We start from the raw sequence: 18,685 nt of genomic DNA, 5'->3' as shown, positions 1-18,685 counted from the left end.
TGCCGACTTCATAGCACGAGTATGGAGTATTTCCTCCTCTTTAGTTTTCAGGAAGAATGTTACTACCCCCCTCAACCCCCCAGTAAATGTTTGGGAGTCCTGCCCAGTGTTGCTTAGTTGCTTGGGTGTTGTTCCATGCACCAAAAGGTTGCCAGTTCAATTCCCAGTCAGGGCGTATGCCTGAGTTGAGGGCTTCATCCCCAGTAGGGGGCATGCAGGAGGCAGCTGATCAGTGATTCTCTCTCATCATTATGTTTCTCTCTCTCTCCCTCTCCCTTCCTCTCTGAAATTAAAATAAAAAATAGTATAGGTAGAACTTTACAGTTTTCTTGGGTGTGCTGGGGGACTAGGAGTTGGAAAAGTAGCCAGGGCAGTGAACTTAATGATTAGTTAACAGTCCATTCTTGTTCTCTGTTGTTTGTAATGCAATCTAATTTTTATTCTTTAAGAATAAAAAGAAAACTTATAGGTAATAAAACATCTACTCAAACCCTAAGTCGTCGTATTCTTCCAGAGCTTCATGCTTTCTGGAGCTCTGCCTGATGCCCTGAGCAGTTCCGGGCCAGCACTGTGGTTGTCCTGTGTCCTGTACTGCCCTCTGGTCCCGCAGGAAGGAGAGGAGGGGGTCTTTGTCTCGTCTGTGACTGTTCTCAATGTTCCTTATGTGCTGGACACTGTGGTGGGCCAGGGGCTGTCCACTGCTAATAGTCATTCTGATGTACATTGTTTGCTAATCTCAGGGGATTGGAGAATTTCTGAGTGTGATTGGAGTGTCTGTTTTCTCTGATTTCTGGGGTGTTGGGTACTTGTGTAGTCTGCCCTGGTAGCATGAGTGTTCGTTACCATTCGTGAAAAGAGATTGAAAAATGGTCAGAGGAGACTTGTTTTCTGTTGTGATATGTGAGTTTAAATATAAAAATTATAAAATATAAATTTGTATGTCAAGTTTTCAAAATAAAAGGATATTTATTTAGCACTTCGAATTGTTTTTATATTTGTATTTAAAAATTTTTATGTTTCTCTTGTTTAGTTGTCCTATTTTTAGGCACAATATTCTTAGCTATCTTGTGGGCTTCTGAGATAACTGGACTAAGTAATTTCTTTTGTTCAACTTTCAAAGTCCCATTGAGAAAAAGGAGCATTTGTGTGATTGCATTGAAAAGAGTGCTCTTCTATTTTTGTTCACCTCTACACACTGTGGCTGTTTTAGAATTCAAATCTGAAACATACAATAGTGATAGAAGTTTCTTTTCTTTATGTCTAATTAAATTGTTTTCACTCATGAGTGGGGGGTGTGGGGTCAATGGGAGGATAAGGACCCATATGTAATACCGTAATCAATAAAGAAATTTAAAAATTTGTTTTTAAATTTAGACTGTAATGTTAGCAATACTATGCAGTTAAGTATTAAATGGCTTTTAATTAAGCTATCAAGTGTTCCTTGTGGACTAAGACTGTCCTCCAGTTGTTAAATATGTAGTGCATTTCTTTCTTTTATTTTTTTATACTCACCCAAGGAAGAAAGAAACATTGATACATCGATTGGCTGCCTCCTGTACGTGAACCGACCAGGGATGGGACCTGCATTTGGTATATGGGACAACTTGCACTAACTGAGCCACTTGGCCAGGGCTGGAGTGCATTTCTTACTGGTGAACAGGCCGTGGACTTAGGAGTCAGCCATTTTCCAGCCCTAAACTATTGCTTACTGTCTCTGAGATTGTGTCTACTGCATCAGTGTAGAAATAACACCGTCTGCACTGGCCTGTGTAGCTCATTAGTGTGTCATTCCTTGCACCAAAGTATTGTGGGTTTAATTGCCAGTCAAGACACATACCCAGGTTTTGGGTTCAATGCTCCGTTGGGGCATATATGGGAGGCAGCCGATCTCTCTCTCTCTCTCTCTCTCTCTTTCTCTCAGTGAAAGACATATCCTTGGGTGAAAATAAAATAAAAGAAGGAAATAGGTATTATATCCTATGTACTTTGTGCTGTGAAATGTTACTAGTTCTTTGGAGAAATGGGTTCATTAGCAGATATGTCTGGAATTGGCAGGCCGCTCTCCTCTCGGAGGCTCCCGCTGTGTGTTAAGTGGCTCTGAGAACCACTTTGGTCAAGAAATCTGCTTTAAGTTCTTTCTCATTTCCCAAACAGAACTTCTCCTTTCTTCCTTTCCCCTCCTCTGCTTCCCCTGTGGAATACCTGCAACATATTTTAGTTAATTTCATTATTATTTTTTTCAATCTCCACCTGACGATATGTTTTTATTGATTTTTAGAGAGAGGAATGGAGAGAGATGGGGAGAGAAAACATTTATGTGAGAGAGGAAAACTATTGGTTGCCTCCCCTACACTACACGCCCTGCCTGGAAATTGAACCGTAACCTTTTGGTGTATGGGATGATTTTCCAAGCAAGCGAGCCCCGGCCAGGGCTATTTTAGTTTCATTGAACTTGGTTTTGAGTGCCTAGGAGAGTGCTCCTAATTCATACTTGAAAATGATAGTTTACTTTTCTTCCCTCTTAGTATTAATTTTAATGGTTTAAAAACTGTAAATTCAGAGCCTATTTTAATTTTAGTTTAACCTTCTAAGGAGGTAAGCCATTTTTTCTTTCAGTTTTATTGAGATACTAGAGGCCCAGTGCACGAATTCATGCACAGGTGGGTTCCTTCAGCCTGGCTGGCGATCGGGGCCGATTGGGATATTGTGGGCCAGCCAGCCAAGGAGTGTCTGGCACTCTCGCCCAATTCCAATCAGTCAAGACCCCAGCAGCAAGCTAACCTACCGGTCGGAGCGTCTGCCTCCTAGTGGTCAGTGCACGTCATAAAGACTTGTCGAGTGGTTGACCAGTCAACCGATTGGTCGGACACTTAGCATATTATGCTTTTATTATCTATATATATAAAAGTCTAAGTGACCATCACAACCGAATGGATGACCGAACAGGCTGCGTGGGGCGACCAGGCCGGCAGGGAGGTTAGTGAGGGGACGACCAAATGACTGAGCAGCAGGTTGCAAAGATGGCGGTGACCACAGCCAATAAGGAGGGAATATGCTAACTGACCACCACACCCTCAAAGATGGCAGCGCCCACAGCCAATAAGGAGGGAATATGCCAATTGACTGCCACGCCCTCAAAGATGGAGGTGCCCAGTCCCCTCAGCCCCCCAGCCGCCCAGGACCGCTCGAGGCTCAGGTAACCAGGGCTGGCTGAGGCTTGCGCTGCCGTCAGTGGCAGCAGCACAGGTGTGATGGGGTGTCACCTTCCCCTGATTGCCTGGTCGCCTCCTACCCCTGAGGGCTCCCGGACTGTGAGAGGGGGCAGGCCGGGCTGAGGGACCCCCCTCCAGTGCATGAATTTTCATGCACCGGGCCTCTAGTATAGGATAATTGACATACAACATTGTGCAAGTTTAAGGTGTAACAGCTTAATGACTTAACATGTGTGTATATTGCAAAATGGTTACCACAGTGTGTTTTGTTAACACCCACCCTTCCATTAAATAATTTCCTATTTTCATGTATAATTTACTATCTTTTAGTTCATATTTTTTTACCCAAAATATTGTTACAGACTTTGATAGTAAAATCCAAGGAAAACAAGTACAGTGGTATGAGAGTAAGAATCTTAGAAAATGTGTCTACTCAAATTTTTGCTTCATTAATTCAACACAATTTAAGTATTTATATTCATAGTATTTCTTGAAGTATTATTCCTAGCCCTGTGAAAGTTACAGATGGATTAAAAGAATTGGCTTAGGTACTTCCTGCACCTGCTTTGAGCTGCTCAAAAATAGGCACAAACCATCTATGTCTTCTTTTTAAAATTTGTTATTGAATTTATAGGGGTGACATTGGTTAATAAAATTATAGGTTTCAGGTGTACAGTTCTATAATACATCATCTGTATATTGTATTGTGTGTTCACCATCCAAACTTGTTTCTTTCTGTAACCGTTTATCCCCCCTTTACACTCTTCTATCCCCCTCCATCCCCACCCCTCTTTCCACCATACTGTGGTCTATGTCTATGAGTTGTTGTTTTGTTTCTTTTTGTTAGTTTGTGGCGTTTTTTCCATAATCCCTTCACCGTTTTCATCCAGACAGTCCTCTGATAGCTGTCAGTCTGTTCTCTGTCTTAGTGATTTATAAGAATTTTGCAGATTTAAAATAGGAAAACAAATTTAAAAAGGGAAAATAGCATCTTTGCAATAAAGAAGTGGTAAATGCTAAGAGAGTATAAATAGAAAAGTATTATGTTTGTTTCAGAAAAATATTGAAAAAGATACAGAGAATAAAATATAGATTAAAAGAGTGAAAGCAATTTTATATCAAGCTGTTTGTTGCTAACATCATCCTCCTAGACTTTTTTTTTGTTTGTTTCACAGAAATGCTATATTATACATGCTACTTTGTAGCCTCCTTATTTTACTTACAAATGCAAAGTGAAGGTCTTTTTATGCCAGCTGTCTGTGAAGGACCCTTCCCTCCCCAAAGGTCTACCTTAACATGGTACAGCCTCCCTCACTCTCTAACCTATTTCCAAGGCAGGAGTTTGAAGTTGGAGGAAGAAGGGCAAGCTATGTTGGAGGGTGAATTGCACCAGTGGGGTCCCTTAGCCTGGTCTACGGGATCAGGCCGAAACCGGCTCTTTGACATTTCCCAAAGGGTCCCGGATTGCAAGAGAGTGCAGGCCAGGCCAAGGGACCCCACTGGTGCATGAATTTGTGCACTGGGCCTCTAGTGCATGATTGAGGCTGGGAAGGGACGCGGAAGGTTGGCCAGTGGGGGGGGGGGAGTGGAGGGGGTTGCGTGGGAGGGTTCCAGGGTGTGTCCCGATCAGCCGGATGCCAGCAGTAAGCTAACCATTCGGTTGGAGCATCTGCCCCCTGATGGTCAGTTCACATCATAGTGACCAGTCGACTGTCTGTCTCCTGGTGGTCAGTGCACATCATAGCAAGTGGTTGAGCGGCGTTAGCATATTATTAGCATATTACGCTTTGATTGGTTGAATGAATGACCAGACACTTAGCATATTAGGCTTTTATTCTATAGGACTCCTTGTTAGTGTATGCAGAATTATGGAGGATACCCAGCCTTTATTTTGGTGAGTTATATTGTACTGACCTAACAAGATTGGTGTTTAACTTAGAAGGTTGTTTGGAAATGTCAGGAGCTAGTGTGCATATTATTTACACCTAGACTTAAATATAAAACCTTAAGTAAGTGTTATGAAGTTCTGGGTGGTTTCTTGCCTTTCTAATTAACTTAGTAGAAAGGCAAAGGACACTTTTCTTTTGATGAAAATTCTTGAAAAATGTTACACTATTAAATATATTTTAATCTGATTTTATTATTTGCAGCTTTCTTTAATGGTATCAAGAACTGACAAAGGAAGAGATGATATTCTGTTACTATTTTTCTGAAATTATTATTCTTTTTTTAAATAAAAGGTGGCTACCATCCAGTGAAAATTGGAGACCTTTTCAATGGCCGGTATCATGTTATTAGGAAGCTAGGATGGGGACACTTCTCTACTGTCTGGCTTTGCTGGGATATGCAGTAAGTATTCTTTGTCATTTGTTATCTTGATTCCTGGCATATTTGTCATCTTTATTGTACTACAAGCTATGGCTGAGGGCACAGCTGCTTCTATTGTGCAGTGTTAAGTGCTTCGCACAGGCCTGCCCTGTCCTAGCTAAACATTTCCCCCCTCAGTTTGAAGTTCATTTTCCTGTTATCTTAAAATACTAACTTTCCTCTGCCTTTATATCTGAGGCTTATTCATTGAAATTATAGCAGGATCATAGTTTTTCCCCAAAATTTATCCATACCAAAATACCCCACAACTCATTTACATATAAATTAACATATAGACCTTCCAAATCAGTGGTTTCTGATTCCTTTTTAAAGCTATGACCTATAGCATGAAACGCCATTGCAACCCAATATAAGTATGCATTTGTGTGTTTTGTGTGTGTGTGTGTGTGTGTGAAGTGAAACTAGTGTTACAAGATACTTACTCTCATTATATGTGATGAATGACATTTTCTAGTTTACCTCATTTTTTGAGGAAAAAAACAGAAACAATTATAAGGGATTATTCTCCTGCTGAATTATTGATCCACAATTTGAAAAGCACTGTTTTAAAGGAAAGCTTATTAAAACTTTGTATATATTGGGTAAATTTCATTATAATGATCACTTCTGCTTATATTTTTTAAATTTGCATTTTCCAAAGGGGGAAAAGATTTGTTGCAATGAAAGTTGTAAAAAGTGCCCAGCATTATACGGAGACAGCCTTGGATGAAATAAAATTGCTCAAATGTGTAAGTACTGTAAAATCGTAAATGATAGAAAACAAACTAATAACTTAAAATTATACAAAGGGATTTTTCTGGGTTTGACGATATTAAAATTGATTTTATGTTTTATAAGTTCAAATACTGAATCTTTTGTTTTAAAAAACACATCACCTACATTAAAACCATTTGGTTGGTATAATGGAAATTATTTTCAGTCATAAACACTTCTGTTTTTGACTTATTTTTCTTTCCATAGGTTCGAGAAAGTGATCCTAGTGACCCAAATAAAGACATGGTAGTACAGCTAATTGATGACTTCAAGATTTCAGGCATGAATGGAATCCATATCCTTTCTGACATTGCTGTTGCTTCCTAATGGCTGAATTATACTGTAGTCTTTCGTATTGCTTTTGAAAAATTGGAATGTGTAAACCCGCTTAAACTTGTGCTTGCTCTGCTTTGTGATTCTCCGCATAAAGCTTTCATATAATCCCGGAGGGTTGGAAAGTGATATGTCTGGAGTGCTCTTCTAGGGCTTTCGGGGGTTTTGGTGTAGTAACATTTTATGAAATTATTTTACATCACTTGACCTGATTCTTGCATGGAATTATTAATCTTTTTTTAATAATTCTAGTGAACTTTATTTTTACAGTGGTAGGTGGAAGCATATACCAGCATTTCTTTTTGCTTGAAACTGTAAAAATTCCATACACAAGGGATAGGTATCCTTCAGAAGCTGCAAAGAATTCATTGAGGCACTAGAAGGAAAAATGCTCCACTAATGTCAGCATAGCAAAGTCACACCTGATCCTGCATAGTCTCATCTTTCTGCCAGGTAAATAGGGAAATATGTTGGTTTTGTTTAGTTTAGTTTGTCTTCTTTGGAAAAGTCTGGTGAAAGTCAAGTTGTTACTAGATAGGGGAACAGCCTGGAGCAGGTCTGCCTCGGGCCGACCTGTAGTGTGTTTTCTTGATTTCCTTCAGGAAAGATTTCACAACACAAGTGTGAGTGATTTTGAGAAGACATTTATTAAAGGTGGGGACAGTGAAACAAGGAAGGGCTTAGCATAGGAGAAGCAACAGGAGAGCCTGGGTGGGGCTGCTTTGGCTCTCTAGCAACATAATAGGAAAGAAATGAGCCTAGTTGGGGTGGCTTTGGCTCACTGGAAAGTCAGAGCAAATAGGGCCTAGGAAAGAGGTTCAGGAGGTTAGCCCAGGACAGCTGCTGCTCCCCTGGTTGCAAGTCTCCTGAGGACCCGTCGAGTTTAGAAGATGCACACTGTGGGGCAAGAAGGGCATAAGCCTGCTCCTGGGAGGGAGAGTGAGGCCTGGGTCCTTTGTCTTGAGAGTGTTAAAGGTTGGGTGTTTCGGAGAGGTCTTAGGAGGCTCTCAATACAATAATCAGTTTTATGCTGATGCTCCAGAATTAGATTCATTCCCTTCATCTGTCCCAGGTCGAGCTCCCAGTTGAACTCCTGGTTGAACTCCTGGTCAAGGGGACAATTTGCATATTAGCCTTTTATTATATAGGACAGGGAGAAATTATAGAATATGTGGGGTTTGGTACTGCATGCAGTTTCCAGCATCCACTAGGTGTCTTGGAACATATCTCCTCGGATAAAAGGGACTACTATGTCCTTATTTCTCAGGGTTCAGGAATATTTGGGCACTGCTCAGTACCCTGTGACTTATGATTGCCAGGGTGTGTCAGAGCCAGGGTTCTCCTTCCCCATCTTTAGCTGTTTGCTTTATATCATCTTTGGAACAGATCCAACATTTTGATACTTGTTCTGCTCAAGCTCCAGAAGCCTGAGGACAAAGTTAAATTTCAGCTCAAATCCCAGAATAACATCCTGTTCATTCACTCACTAAGTCTTCATTTCTTAGGGAAGCATTCTCCTCATACTCTATATTTTTGAGGTTTTTATACAGGCATACCTCAGATAAATTGCTGGTTCAGTTCCAGATCACCACATAATCTTTTTGTTGGTGGAGGAAGAGTCTTGCCTCCATTTTTTAAAAAAGTGAAACATCTATGAAGTGCAATAATATAGGTGTGCTTGTATTTCCTCTAGAGCGGATTTGGAGGTACTAGCACGCACCCTTGACTGCTAAAGCCACCTCTCGGTTTCTCTCAGTATCATTTCTGCTAATTGCTGAGTGCATTTTCCCTCGTGATAGATAGGAAGGTAGAGCTGGTCCTGACCTGCTCCTGTTCTCCAAATGACTGATGGTTTATGGGCACGCAGGGCAGCCCCTCCTACATCAGATCTGCATGGCAGCTCCTGGGACAGCTGACAGGGAGATGGTTTCTTTGGAGAAACCGGCTGATTTGTAGGTAAATGGAGTTTTTAAAAATACTACATATACATTCTAGTGACTATTTTTACTATTAAATGGTAAGAAACCATCATAGTTCAGATTTGTCAGTGATGTAGAAATCATTATGTAGAGATCTGGGTGTTGCTTTGTGTGTTCATAAGTACAGTTTTTGATTTTTTGTAGTATGCCTGGGAAACTGGTTTTCATTATCTACGCATAAATCTGTAGCTCACATGTTCTCCAACACTGTAGCAATCTTTTTCTTAATATTTAAAGCAGTAGTTACTGTGATGATGTGGTAGATGCAGATATTGTAAAATATATTAAATCAGCCCTAGCCGGTTTGGCTCAGTGGATAGAAGGTTGTCCTGCGAACTGAAAGGTCCCAGGTTCGATTCTGGTCAAGGGCACATGCCCAGGTTTCGGGCTCCATCCCCAGTCGGGTGCTTGCAGGAAGCAGCCGATCCATGATTCTCGCTCATCATGGATGTTTCTGTCTCTCTCTCCCTCTTCCTTCCTCTCTGAGATTAATAAAAATATACTAAAAAAACAAATAAAAAAAATATATATATATTAAATCAACTAACCTGTCTATAGGCCTCCAGGGGTGAATAAAGTATTCTCAGATGGTTTCAGAATCATTTTAAATCTTCCAGTAGGAATGACATAAATATATTTATATGATGGGCCATCGTTCTGGAGTGTTGGTGTTTGACTAGAATTTCTGTGTGTGTTTTTTTAAAACCACTCAGATTCCTGAGACTTCATTATTATAGGTTGGTCTTAATGCCATGTCTTATATTGTGATCATATATTCTTGAAAACTGCCTACAATATTAAAATTGATCTATTTACACATTTGAAGATATTGAAGGAAAAGATTAAATATCTTCACTGAGTTTGTTTAATTTCTATTTTATAAAGTGCTTTATGTAACCCATGAAATAGAAATTTAGGCAGGCAGATAGGACACTTAAGACAGGGGAGTTCTTTACTTTTTTCTCGTTAATTGCTCATGAGGTTCTAGTCTTGCTCATTTTCATTAAGACTGATCATCAAGGAAAAGTGTGCTGAAATGAGTGAGAGCACAGATAATGTGGGATCGAGTCCTGACACTGCCACCTTTGGACTGTAATGCCGGATAGTTCTTTAGCTGGCTCTCCCCGTTTCTGTGTGGGGATACATATATTATTTTCTAAGGTTGTTACAGGCACACAGTAATAATCTGTGGGACTTAGTAAGCACTTAGTAAATGTTCCATCATTTTATTTAGGTGAGAAATAGGAAAGGACCACTTGGGTATTATTGATAGTAGTAGAGGCCTGATGCACAAAATTCATGCACTTGGGGCGGGGGTGGTCCCTCAGCCCGGCCTGTGCCCTCTCGCAGTCCAGGGGCCCTTGGGGGATGTCTGACTGACGGCTTAGCGTTGCTGGCGAGGCAGGAGAGGCCCCGCCTCCGCCGCTGCGCTCACCAGCTGTGAGCCTGGCTTAGGGCTTTTGGCTGAGCGGCACTCCCCCTGTGGGAGTGAAGTGACCACCAGGGGGCAGCTCCTGCATTGAGTGTCTGCCCCCTGGTGGTCAGTGCGCATCATAGTGACTGGTTGTTTTGCCATTCAGTCGATTTGCATATTAGCCTTTTATTATTTAGGATTGTTGCATGTTTTGAAGAAGTAAAAGTTTTGCCACGTGCCACAGTGCTGCTGCTTTTAGTAATTGCATCACTTCAGGAAATGTATCCACAAGTGATCCTTAACCATGTCCCAGATGTCTGCATGGTCTTCGAAGTGCTTGGCCACCATCTCCTCAAATGGATCATTAAGTCCAACTATCAAGGCCTTCCTTTACGTTGTGTGAAGAGTATCATTCGACAGGTGAGGCTTATGGGGCAGCCCCCAACCCCTAATACCTAACTGGCTAGGCTTTCAACATAAGTTACTATTTTGTTTTGTTCTTTCAAAAAACACAAACATATACATACATGTTTCTTTTTTTTTTTTCTTTTTTAAATATATTTTATTGAGTTTTTACAGAGAGGAAAGGAGAGAGATAGAGAGTCAGAAACATCGATGAGAGAGAAACATCGACCAGCTGCCTCCTGCACACTCCCCACTGGGGATGTGCCCGCAACCCAGGTACATGCCCTTGACCGGAATCGAACCTGGGACCTTTCAGTCCGCAGCCGACGCTCCATCCACTGAGCCAAACCGGTTTCGGCCATACATGTTTCTTGATATATACTAGGTGTACTGGTTAATAAGGTGGATTTTTTTCAATAGATGGAGTTACACATATGTTGATATATATGCTATTTCATATGTATGCTGTTTTATTGTATTGACAATAAGCTTCAAAACTTCATATATCAAATTTGCTAAAGGTGTTAACATCATGGATATTTTTATGCTTAAAAATGTTGAATTTCGTGCCAAACAAAAAGAGCTTTTGCAGGAAGTTTTAATTCATTACTTTATTTTTTTTAATTAAATCTTTATTGTTCAGATTATTACATTTGTTCCTCTTTTTCCCCCCCATAACTCCCCTCATCCCAGTTCCCGCCCCGCCCTCCGCCCTCACTCCCCACCCACTGTCCTCATCCATAGGTGCACGATTTTTGTCCAGTCTCTTCCCGCATCTCCCACATCCCTTCCCCCCCCAAGAATAGTCAGTCCATTCCCTTTCTATGTCCCTGATTCTATTATGACCACCAGATTATTTATTCACTTGATTCTTAGATTCACTTGTTGATAGATGCATGTTTGTTGTTCATAATTTGTATCTGTACCTTTATCTTCTTCTTCATCTTCTTAAAGGATACCTTTCAGCATTTCATATAGTACTGGTTTGGTGGTGATGAACTCCTTTAGCTTTTCCTTATCTGTGAAGCTCTTTATCTGACCTTCAATTCTGAATGATAGCTTTGCTGGATAAAGTAATCTTGGTTGTAGGTTCTTGACATTCATCACTTTGAATATTTCTTGCCACTCCCTTCTGGCCTGCAAAGTTTCTGTTGAGAAATCAGCTGACAGTCGTATGGGTATTCCCTTGTAGGTAACTGAGTTTCCTTCTCTTGCTGCTTTTAAGATTCTCTCTTTGTCTTTTGCTCTTGGCATTTTAATTATGATGTGTCTTGGTGTGGTCCTCTTTGGATTCCTTTTGTTTGGGGTTCTCTGCGCTTCCTGGACCTCTAAGTCTATTTCTTTCACCAGGTGGGGGAAGTTTTCTGTCATTATTTCTTCAAATAGGTTTTCAATATCTTGGTCTCTCTCAACTTCTGGCACCCCTATAATTCTGATGTTGGTACGCTTGAAGCTGTCCCACAGGCTCCTTACACTATCTTCGTATTTTCGGATTCTTTTTTCATTTTGCTTTTCTGGTTGGGTGTTTTTTGCTTCTTCGCATTTCAAATCTTTGCCTTGATTCTTGCGCTCCTCTGGTCTGCTGTTGGGAGACTGTATAGTATTCGTTATTTCAGTCCATGTATGCTTAATTTCTAGTTGGTTCTTTATCATAACATCGAGGGTCTCATTAGATTTCTTGAGGATCTCACTACATTTATCGGCGGCTTCTAGACAGTTCTTAAGAGACCTTAAAAGTGTGGTTCTGAACTCAATATCCTCCATTGACAGTTTTGTCCTGTTTCTTTGTCTCCGCATTTTTTATGCTTTCTTGGTGCACCCCCTAGTGGTCTTTGTGCGCAGTCTTGTTGTAGTTAAGCCTTGATTGTTGTCGGCAATACCGGGGGTGATTTGACCTCCAGGCTAACTGGCTATGAGAGTCCGCTGTGTCTGCAGTGGGAGAGCTTCTCATCATTACTTTATTTTGAAGAAAAGTGCTGCTGAATACTTCGTGAAGCTTATGATGAAGATGCTCCATCTCAAGATACTTGTCAATGCTGGTTTAAACGCTTTAAAAGTGATGATTTTGATGTGAAAGACAAAGAACGTCCAGGTCAACTCTAAAAGTTTGAAGACCAACAATTACAAGCATTATTGGATGAAGATGCGTGTCAAACTCAAAAACAACTTTCAGAAAGATTAAAAATTGCTCAGCAAACAATTTCTGATCGTTTACAAGCAATGGGGAAGATTTTAAAGGAAGGAAAATGGGTGCCACATCAACTGAACGAAAGACAAATGGAAAACCGAAAAGTCATCAGTAAAATGTTGCTTCAGTGGCACAAAAGAAAGTCTTCTTTGCATCGAATTGTAACTGGCAATGAAAAGTGGATTTATTTTGAGAATCCCAGATGCACACAATCATGGGTTGATTCAGGTCAACCATCAACATTGACTGCAATTCCACATTGCTTTGGAAAAAAGACAATACTCTGTGTTTGGTGGCATCACGAATGTGTGGTGTATTATGAGCTTCTAAAACCAGGTGAAACCATTAATACTGATCACTACCTACAACAAATAATCAATCTGAACCACGCTTTCATCGTGAAATGACCAGAATGTTCCAGAAGACACAGCAAAGTAATTTTGCTTCATGATGACGCACCATCACAGACTTCAAAACTAGTTAAAGACACGTTAAAAGATCTTACCTGGGAAGTATTAACCCACCCGCTGCATTCACCAGACCTTGCTCCTTCAAATTACCACTTGTTCCGAACGATGGCACATGCACTTTCTGAGCAGCACTTCAAAACATACGAAGAATTGGAAAATTTGGTCTCTGAATGGTTTGCCTGAAAACAAGAAAAGTTCTATTGGGACGGTATCCACAAATTACCTGAAAGATGGGGAAATGTGTAGCTAGCGATGGACATTACTTTGAATAAAGCACTTTTGATGTTTCTCTTGAAATTACCGTGTTTTCTTTAATTACAAAATCCGCATTATTAACTGGTACATCTAGTATATAATTTTTGTTTTTAAAGCGTATGCATATGTTACAGTATATAATAACTTGAACATTTTAAGTCAGTTTTATATTTAATACTATGCCATTCTGTTTCTTAAGGGAGCAATATGTAAATATCAGGCATACATTTCTTTGGGCATATTGAACTTTTTAAAGTAATGATATGGTATAGTGAAAATTTGTTTTATCTGATATTATTATTATAAAATGTCCCCCTTTGTTTCTCAGAAAATAATTCAAAAGAAATAATTTGTGTTTATTTGCTGTTTTTAGGTATTAGATGAAGGGTAAATGAACGATAGAATGAATGTTCGTTATATAGGGAGTACTGTATTATGCTTTGTTCATTTGTCTTGACAAAAGAAAATGGGTCTGGCCCTAACTGGTTTGGCTCAGTGGATAGAGCGTCGGCCTGCGGACTGAAAGGTCCCAGGTTCGATTCTGGTCAAGGGCATGTACCTGGGTTGCGGGCACATCCCCAGTAGGAGGTGTGCAGGAGACAGCTGATCGATGTGTCTCTCTTGTCAATGTTTCTAACTCTCTATCCCTCTCTCTTCCTCTCTGTAAAAAATCAATAAAATATATTTAAAAAAAAAGAAAATGGGTCTGGGTCTGGCTTGGTAGAATGACTGTGGGTACTTCTTCAGAGTAATGTATATATGAAGGAGATTATTTGGTTTTCTTGCGATGAAGACTGAGTGCTTGGGAGCCTTGCCCTTTCCCCTGGTCCAGATCTTGAACTAGATTTGCCTGAGGGTTGCAGACCTGAAATACAGGCTATGGTCCAGAATTCTTAAATAGGAAATAATCAGGGAATTGAAGAATTGTACATCCTAGTGATTGGGGCCTGAAAAAGAACCTTCTTACCAGTTGTACATAATAATTGCATACATGCAAATCAGTAGGTTCTAAAACCATTTCATAAAAAATTTGATGTTTATAATTGTTAGATTTTTCCTTTGAAATTGTGTGTAGTTAACTTAGTTTATTCAGCCTGTGTATTTATCTCTTCTTTTATCTTCATCCTCTTATGGTGCAAATCGACAGCTCATCTTCTAATATTATAGACCAACCCAGCCACCATGGCTCAGTGGTTGAGCATTGACCTGTGAACCAGAAGATCACGGTTTGATTACCGGTCAGGGCATGTGCTCAAGTTGCGGGCTCGATCCCCAGTGTGGGGCGTACAGGAGGCAGCCAATCAATGATCCTCTCTCATCATTGCTGTTTCTGTCTCTCTCTCCTTCTTCCTTCCTTTCTGAAATCAATAAAAAATATTTTAAAAATATATTATAGATGTTATTTGAGGAGAGAGGTTGGTAAGAGAAGGGCTTTCTATAGTGTCTTACACATGAGATACTGTATTTTTACGTAGTATTATGTTAGGTATGCATATGTACCATGTATGGGTTTCTGGCTAGCTTTTATTTAATATATTTATTCTCTTTTAGGTTTTAGATAGTAGCATTTTAACTCATTATTTTAACATGGTTAATTTTTCATGTGAAAAGACAATGCTTTTCTTTAGAAGATAGGCGATGAGGGAGAAAATTAATACGTTCATTGGAGTTATTTGATTCCCAAATGCTGCTTCAGTATTTATATCTTAATTATCTCTGCTAAATCCTGAAAATATTAAATGACTTACATATTATAACAAAAAGTAAATTTCAGAAATACCATTTTGCCTATATTTCATACAGGTTCTGTCATTTACTTTGACCCCACACTTTCAAAGATGTAGGCTGTTGCCATTGTTAACTGACCATGTCAATACTCAGGCTTGGCCATGTAAGAAGGGCATTAGCAGATGAACCATTGACATTTATTTTGAATTTCAGAATGGGAAAACAAAATCTAGCCTTTCTTAGTGAGTAAAAGAGTCTGTAAATCTAAAGATGAAATCTAACAATTTAATTGAACTTTAATGCATACTTGATGATTGAAGAAATGATCTTCCGAGTGTATTACCCTCCTGTTACACACATACACTGAGCTTTGGAAATTAAAGAGCTCTTGTGTTTTATTGTTCTAGGAAAATTTCAAGATGAAATCCTGATTTTATATGGTCTGTACTTTGTTCTTTTAGGCTTTGTGAGTAGAAGTTTTGTTTTAGTGTGAAACCCGTCTTTAAGTTTATTTAAGAAAAATGTTATCATGGAATCTGGATTTTTTCTCCCCTAAACTTTTAATTTTTAAAAGTAATAGGTTATTATATATCCCAGTTAATAGCCTGTGTACCTGAGTTTCCCTTCATCCCTCCGAGTCAGCATATGAGTTTAGTATTTTTGACTTGTAAATAGTACTGTGAAGATCCTTTACTAACAGACCTGCATAGTTGCATCCCTCCCCGAACAAGACAAGGCAGGGCCAGCTTTCTAATATTCTTGCCATGTGTCCTCCTTTACCTTCATGGTCAGGCATAGCTGACCTCGTTTCAGTCATCCCTGTGGCTCTGCCACTTGCCGTCCTTCGCCAGTCACCTGGCCTTTGGTCCCTCCTGTGCCGTGTCTTTTGCTCTTGATGTCCCTTCCATTCTGGCGCCACTGTCCTCGGTCCACAGGCTCCTCTCTGCTCTCTCAGAGTCCAGCCCAACTTCTTCCCTATTCCAGTTTGTTCTCCTTTCCATTAGCAGTTACCTCTCTAAGTAAAACTTTGCTTTAATAATTTATATTTCCATTTAAACCTCTAGTGTTTTTCCATTGCTTATTGCCCAAAGCTTAACATTGTTGACTTTCATGAAGCAATAGATATAGCGATAAAGAGCTTGGATTTTGGCGACAGTTATACCTTAGTTTAGCTAAAGGACTTTGGCCAACTTAATTAACTCAGGCCACAATTTCATCATAAATAAATGGGAATAATAAGGGTACCTTTCTTATTAGATTAAAGGGATACTGCTATCAATAAATACAAATATTTACTCAGTGCTTACTGTGTGCCAGGCATAATTCTAAGTACTTTGCAAATTTTAATTCATTGAATCCTCATAGTAACCCTATGAAATAGGTATTTTACTCTCCTGATTTTATATAAGTGCAGCTGAGGCATAGAGAGGTGAAAGAACTTGCCCCTGGTCAGGAAGTAACTTAAGAAGGATTAAGTGGTCTAGCAGGAATTCAAACCCAGATAGTCTGGGTTGGAGCTCATGCTTTTACTGGTTTGCTGAGCAGCATGTAATAACTTTGGAATTGTACTGGGCTTATATCCAATAAGAGTTAAATCATTGTTGTTCTTCCTTCTGCCATCTGGTGTCAGCCCATATTTTCCCCTTACAAACCTTGATTCACCTCTTATGTCCTGTCAGGTAAATTTTTGTCCATTAATTAATTAATCTTTTAAATAGGTAATATACATAACTGTTCTAAAATATATGTCTTTCAGGTACCCGCTTTCCCTCGTAGAGTCAACCAAGTTGCTAATTTCTTAAGAATATCTAAAGATGTCCCAAAGCATTTATGAATACGTGCTTCTTTACCAGAATTTTTATTCATAAATTTTTACTAGTTTTCTTTGATAGGTATTTTAGAGTGTACCTGCCTTGCTTTTTTTTTTTTTTTAGCTTCACATCTTTGATCTTTCTTTTGTCGTAGGCTGCTGAAAAGACCCTGCTTTCTTTTGTACCCATGTTTTAGCTAAAGACCCAACCAAAATACTTCTTCTATGATGAAGGCTTCTCATACTCCCCCAGTTAATAGTGGTGTGTTCTTTCCCCTCAAGATACCTGCGGCCTGCATTTGGTTCTTTCCTAATGCTTTGCAGGGTCTTATAAGCCAAAGTTTCTCTACCCTGGCACTGGATTGATATTTTGGACTGGATAAATCTTTATTGTAGGGACCTGTCCTTTGACTTGTAGGATGTTTAGCAGCATTTCTGGCCTCTACCCACCTCCAGCCACCACCACCTCCAGTTTTGACAATTAAAAATTACTCTGGCCCTAGCTGGTTTGGCTCAGTGAATAGAGTGTCTGCCTGCAGACTGAAAGGTCCTGGGTTTGATTCCTGTCAAGGACACATGCCCTGGTTGCTGTCTCGATCCCCAGTAGGGGGTGTGCAGGAGGCAGCTGATCAATGTTTCTCTCTCATTGATGTTTCTCTCTCTCATGCTCCTTTCCTCTCTGAAATCAATAAAAATATATTTAAAAAAATTACTCCAAACTGTATCACATGTCCTCCAGGTGGCAAGATTCCCCCTCACTGAGAACCACTAGAATAGAGGAAAGTACAATGGGTGCATGCCTTGATTTAATTTCAAATTCTAATTTTGGCACTTAACTGTTTGATGACGACCAAATTCCTTAGCCTCTGTGAGTATGTTTCCTCATTTGTAAAATTGGGATGATGATACATAAATTGTGGCTTTGTTGTGGAGATGCATTCTGAGGGACGAGGAAGTGAGAAAGCATCCAGCATTGTGAGCAATTTTCGAGTCTCCCATCTGCACTGTGAGCATTGCGCAGGTACAGGTCATGTATCCATGACACATTTTCTCGCCACTTCCTTCATGTAGTAGGTGATCAAGAAATGTGTTTTCTTAAGTGAAAGAAGAGGTGTATGTTCCTCTTAATCTGACTTTGTGATTTGACTGACCTATGATTTGACAGGCTTGAAGGTAATTAACACTTGTTTATTTTCTAAAAGTACTGACAATCACATTTCTAGGGTTTCCTATACTTACACTATTATCAGTCCTTTGGTCAGGTCTCAGCTGTCCTCACTTAGCCATGGTGACCTTGTGCCCAGTCGGATAAGGGCATCCTGGGTGCCTGTGGTGAGGATGCTGAGTGCTGCAGCAGTGCACCTCCCCCACTCTCCGCACCAGGCTGCTTCTCTCGCCCCAAGAGTGGAGTCTTGTGGTTGTCTATTTGACCCACAGCTTTCATTTCTCTTTTTTTTCTTTTTAAATCAGCTTTATTGAGGCCTATTTTATGTCTAACTTTTATTTCTGAAACTGAAAGAAGAATAATGGTGCTTGTTGGCAGTATTTGTTATTTGTGGTGCAGTTTTCTTTAAATGTCTTACTGTTCTTTAAACATAGCTTTGACTTTCTTATGTAATTGAAAGGGTGGCTGACATCTCACATTTTAAAACTTTATGGTTTAATTTATTGCCCATTACAGAAAACTGGTAAAGAAGGACTTCTTGCCATTAAATGAAGGTTGTTAAGAGCAAGACCCTAATTTTGGTGA

General features: G+C 39.8%; 1 protein-coding gene across 7 annotated transcripts in view; it reads left to right on the top strand.

The window, feature by feature from the left end:
- The window catches only part of SRPK2 (SRSF protein kinase 2), a 233,381-nt gene that overhangs the window by 180,973 nt on the left and 33,723 nt on the right, over window positions 1–18,685 (top strand). For all 7 annotated transcript variants that reach the window (XM_059712785.1, XM_059712781.1, XM_059712787.1 and 4 more), the window contains 4 exons: window positions 5,453–5,561; window positions 6,241–6,328; window positions 6,561–6,650; window positions 10,395–10,499. In XM_059712785.1, the coding sequence (XP_059568768.1) occupies window positions 5,453–5,561; window positions 6,241–6,328; window positions 6,561–6,650; window positions 10,395–10,499 (392 nt within the window). The remainder of the gene's footprint in view (window positions 1–5,452; window positions 5,562–6,240; window positions 6,329–6,560; window positions 6,651–10,394; window positions 10,500–18,685) is intronic.

This window comes from Myotis daubentonii, chromosome 10 (assembly GCF_963259705.1).
Source record: "Myotis daubentonii chromosome 10, mMyoDau2.1, whole genome shotgun sequence".
Taxonomy (NCBI): domain Eukaryota; kingdom Metazoa; phylum Chordata; class Mammalia; order Chiroptera; family Vespertilionidae; genus Myotis; species Myotis daubentonii.
The sequence above is the reverse complement of the archived record's forward strand: the minus strand, read 5'-3'. Positions and strand labels throughout refer to the sequence as shown.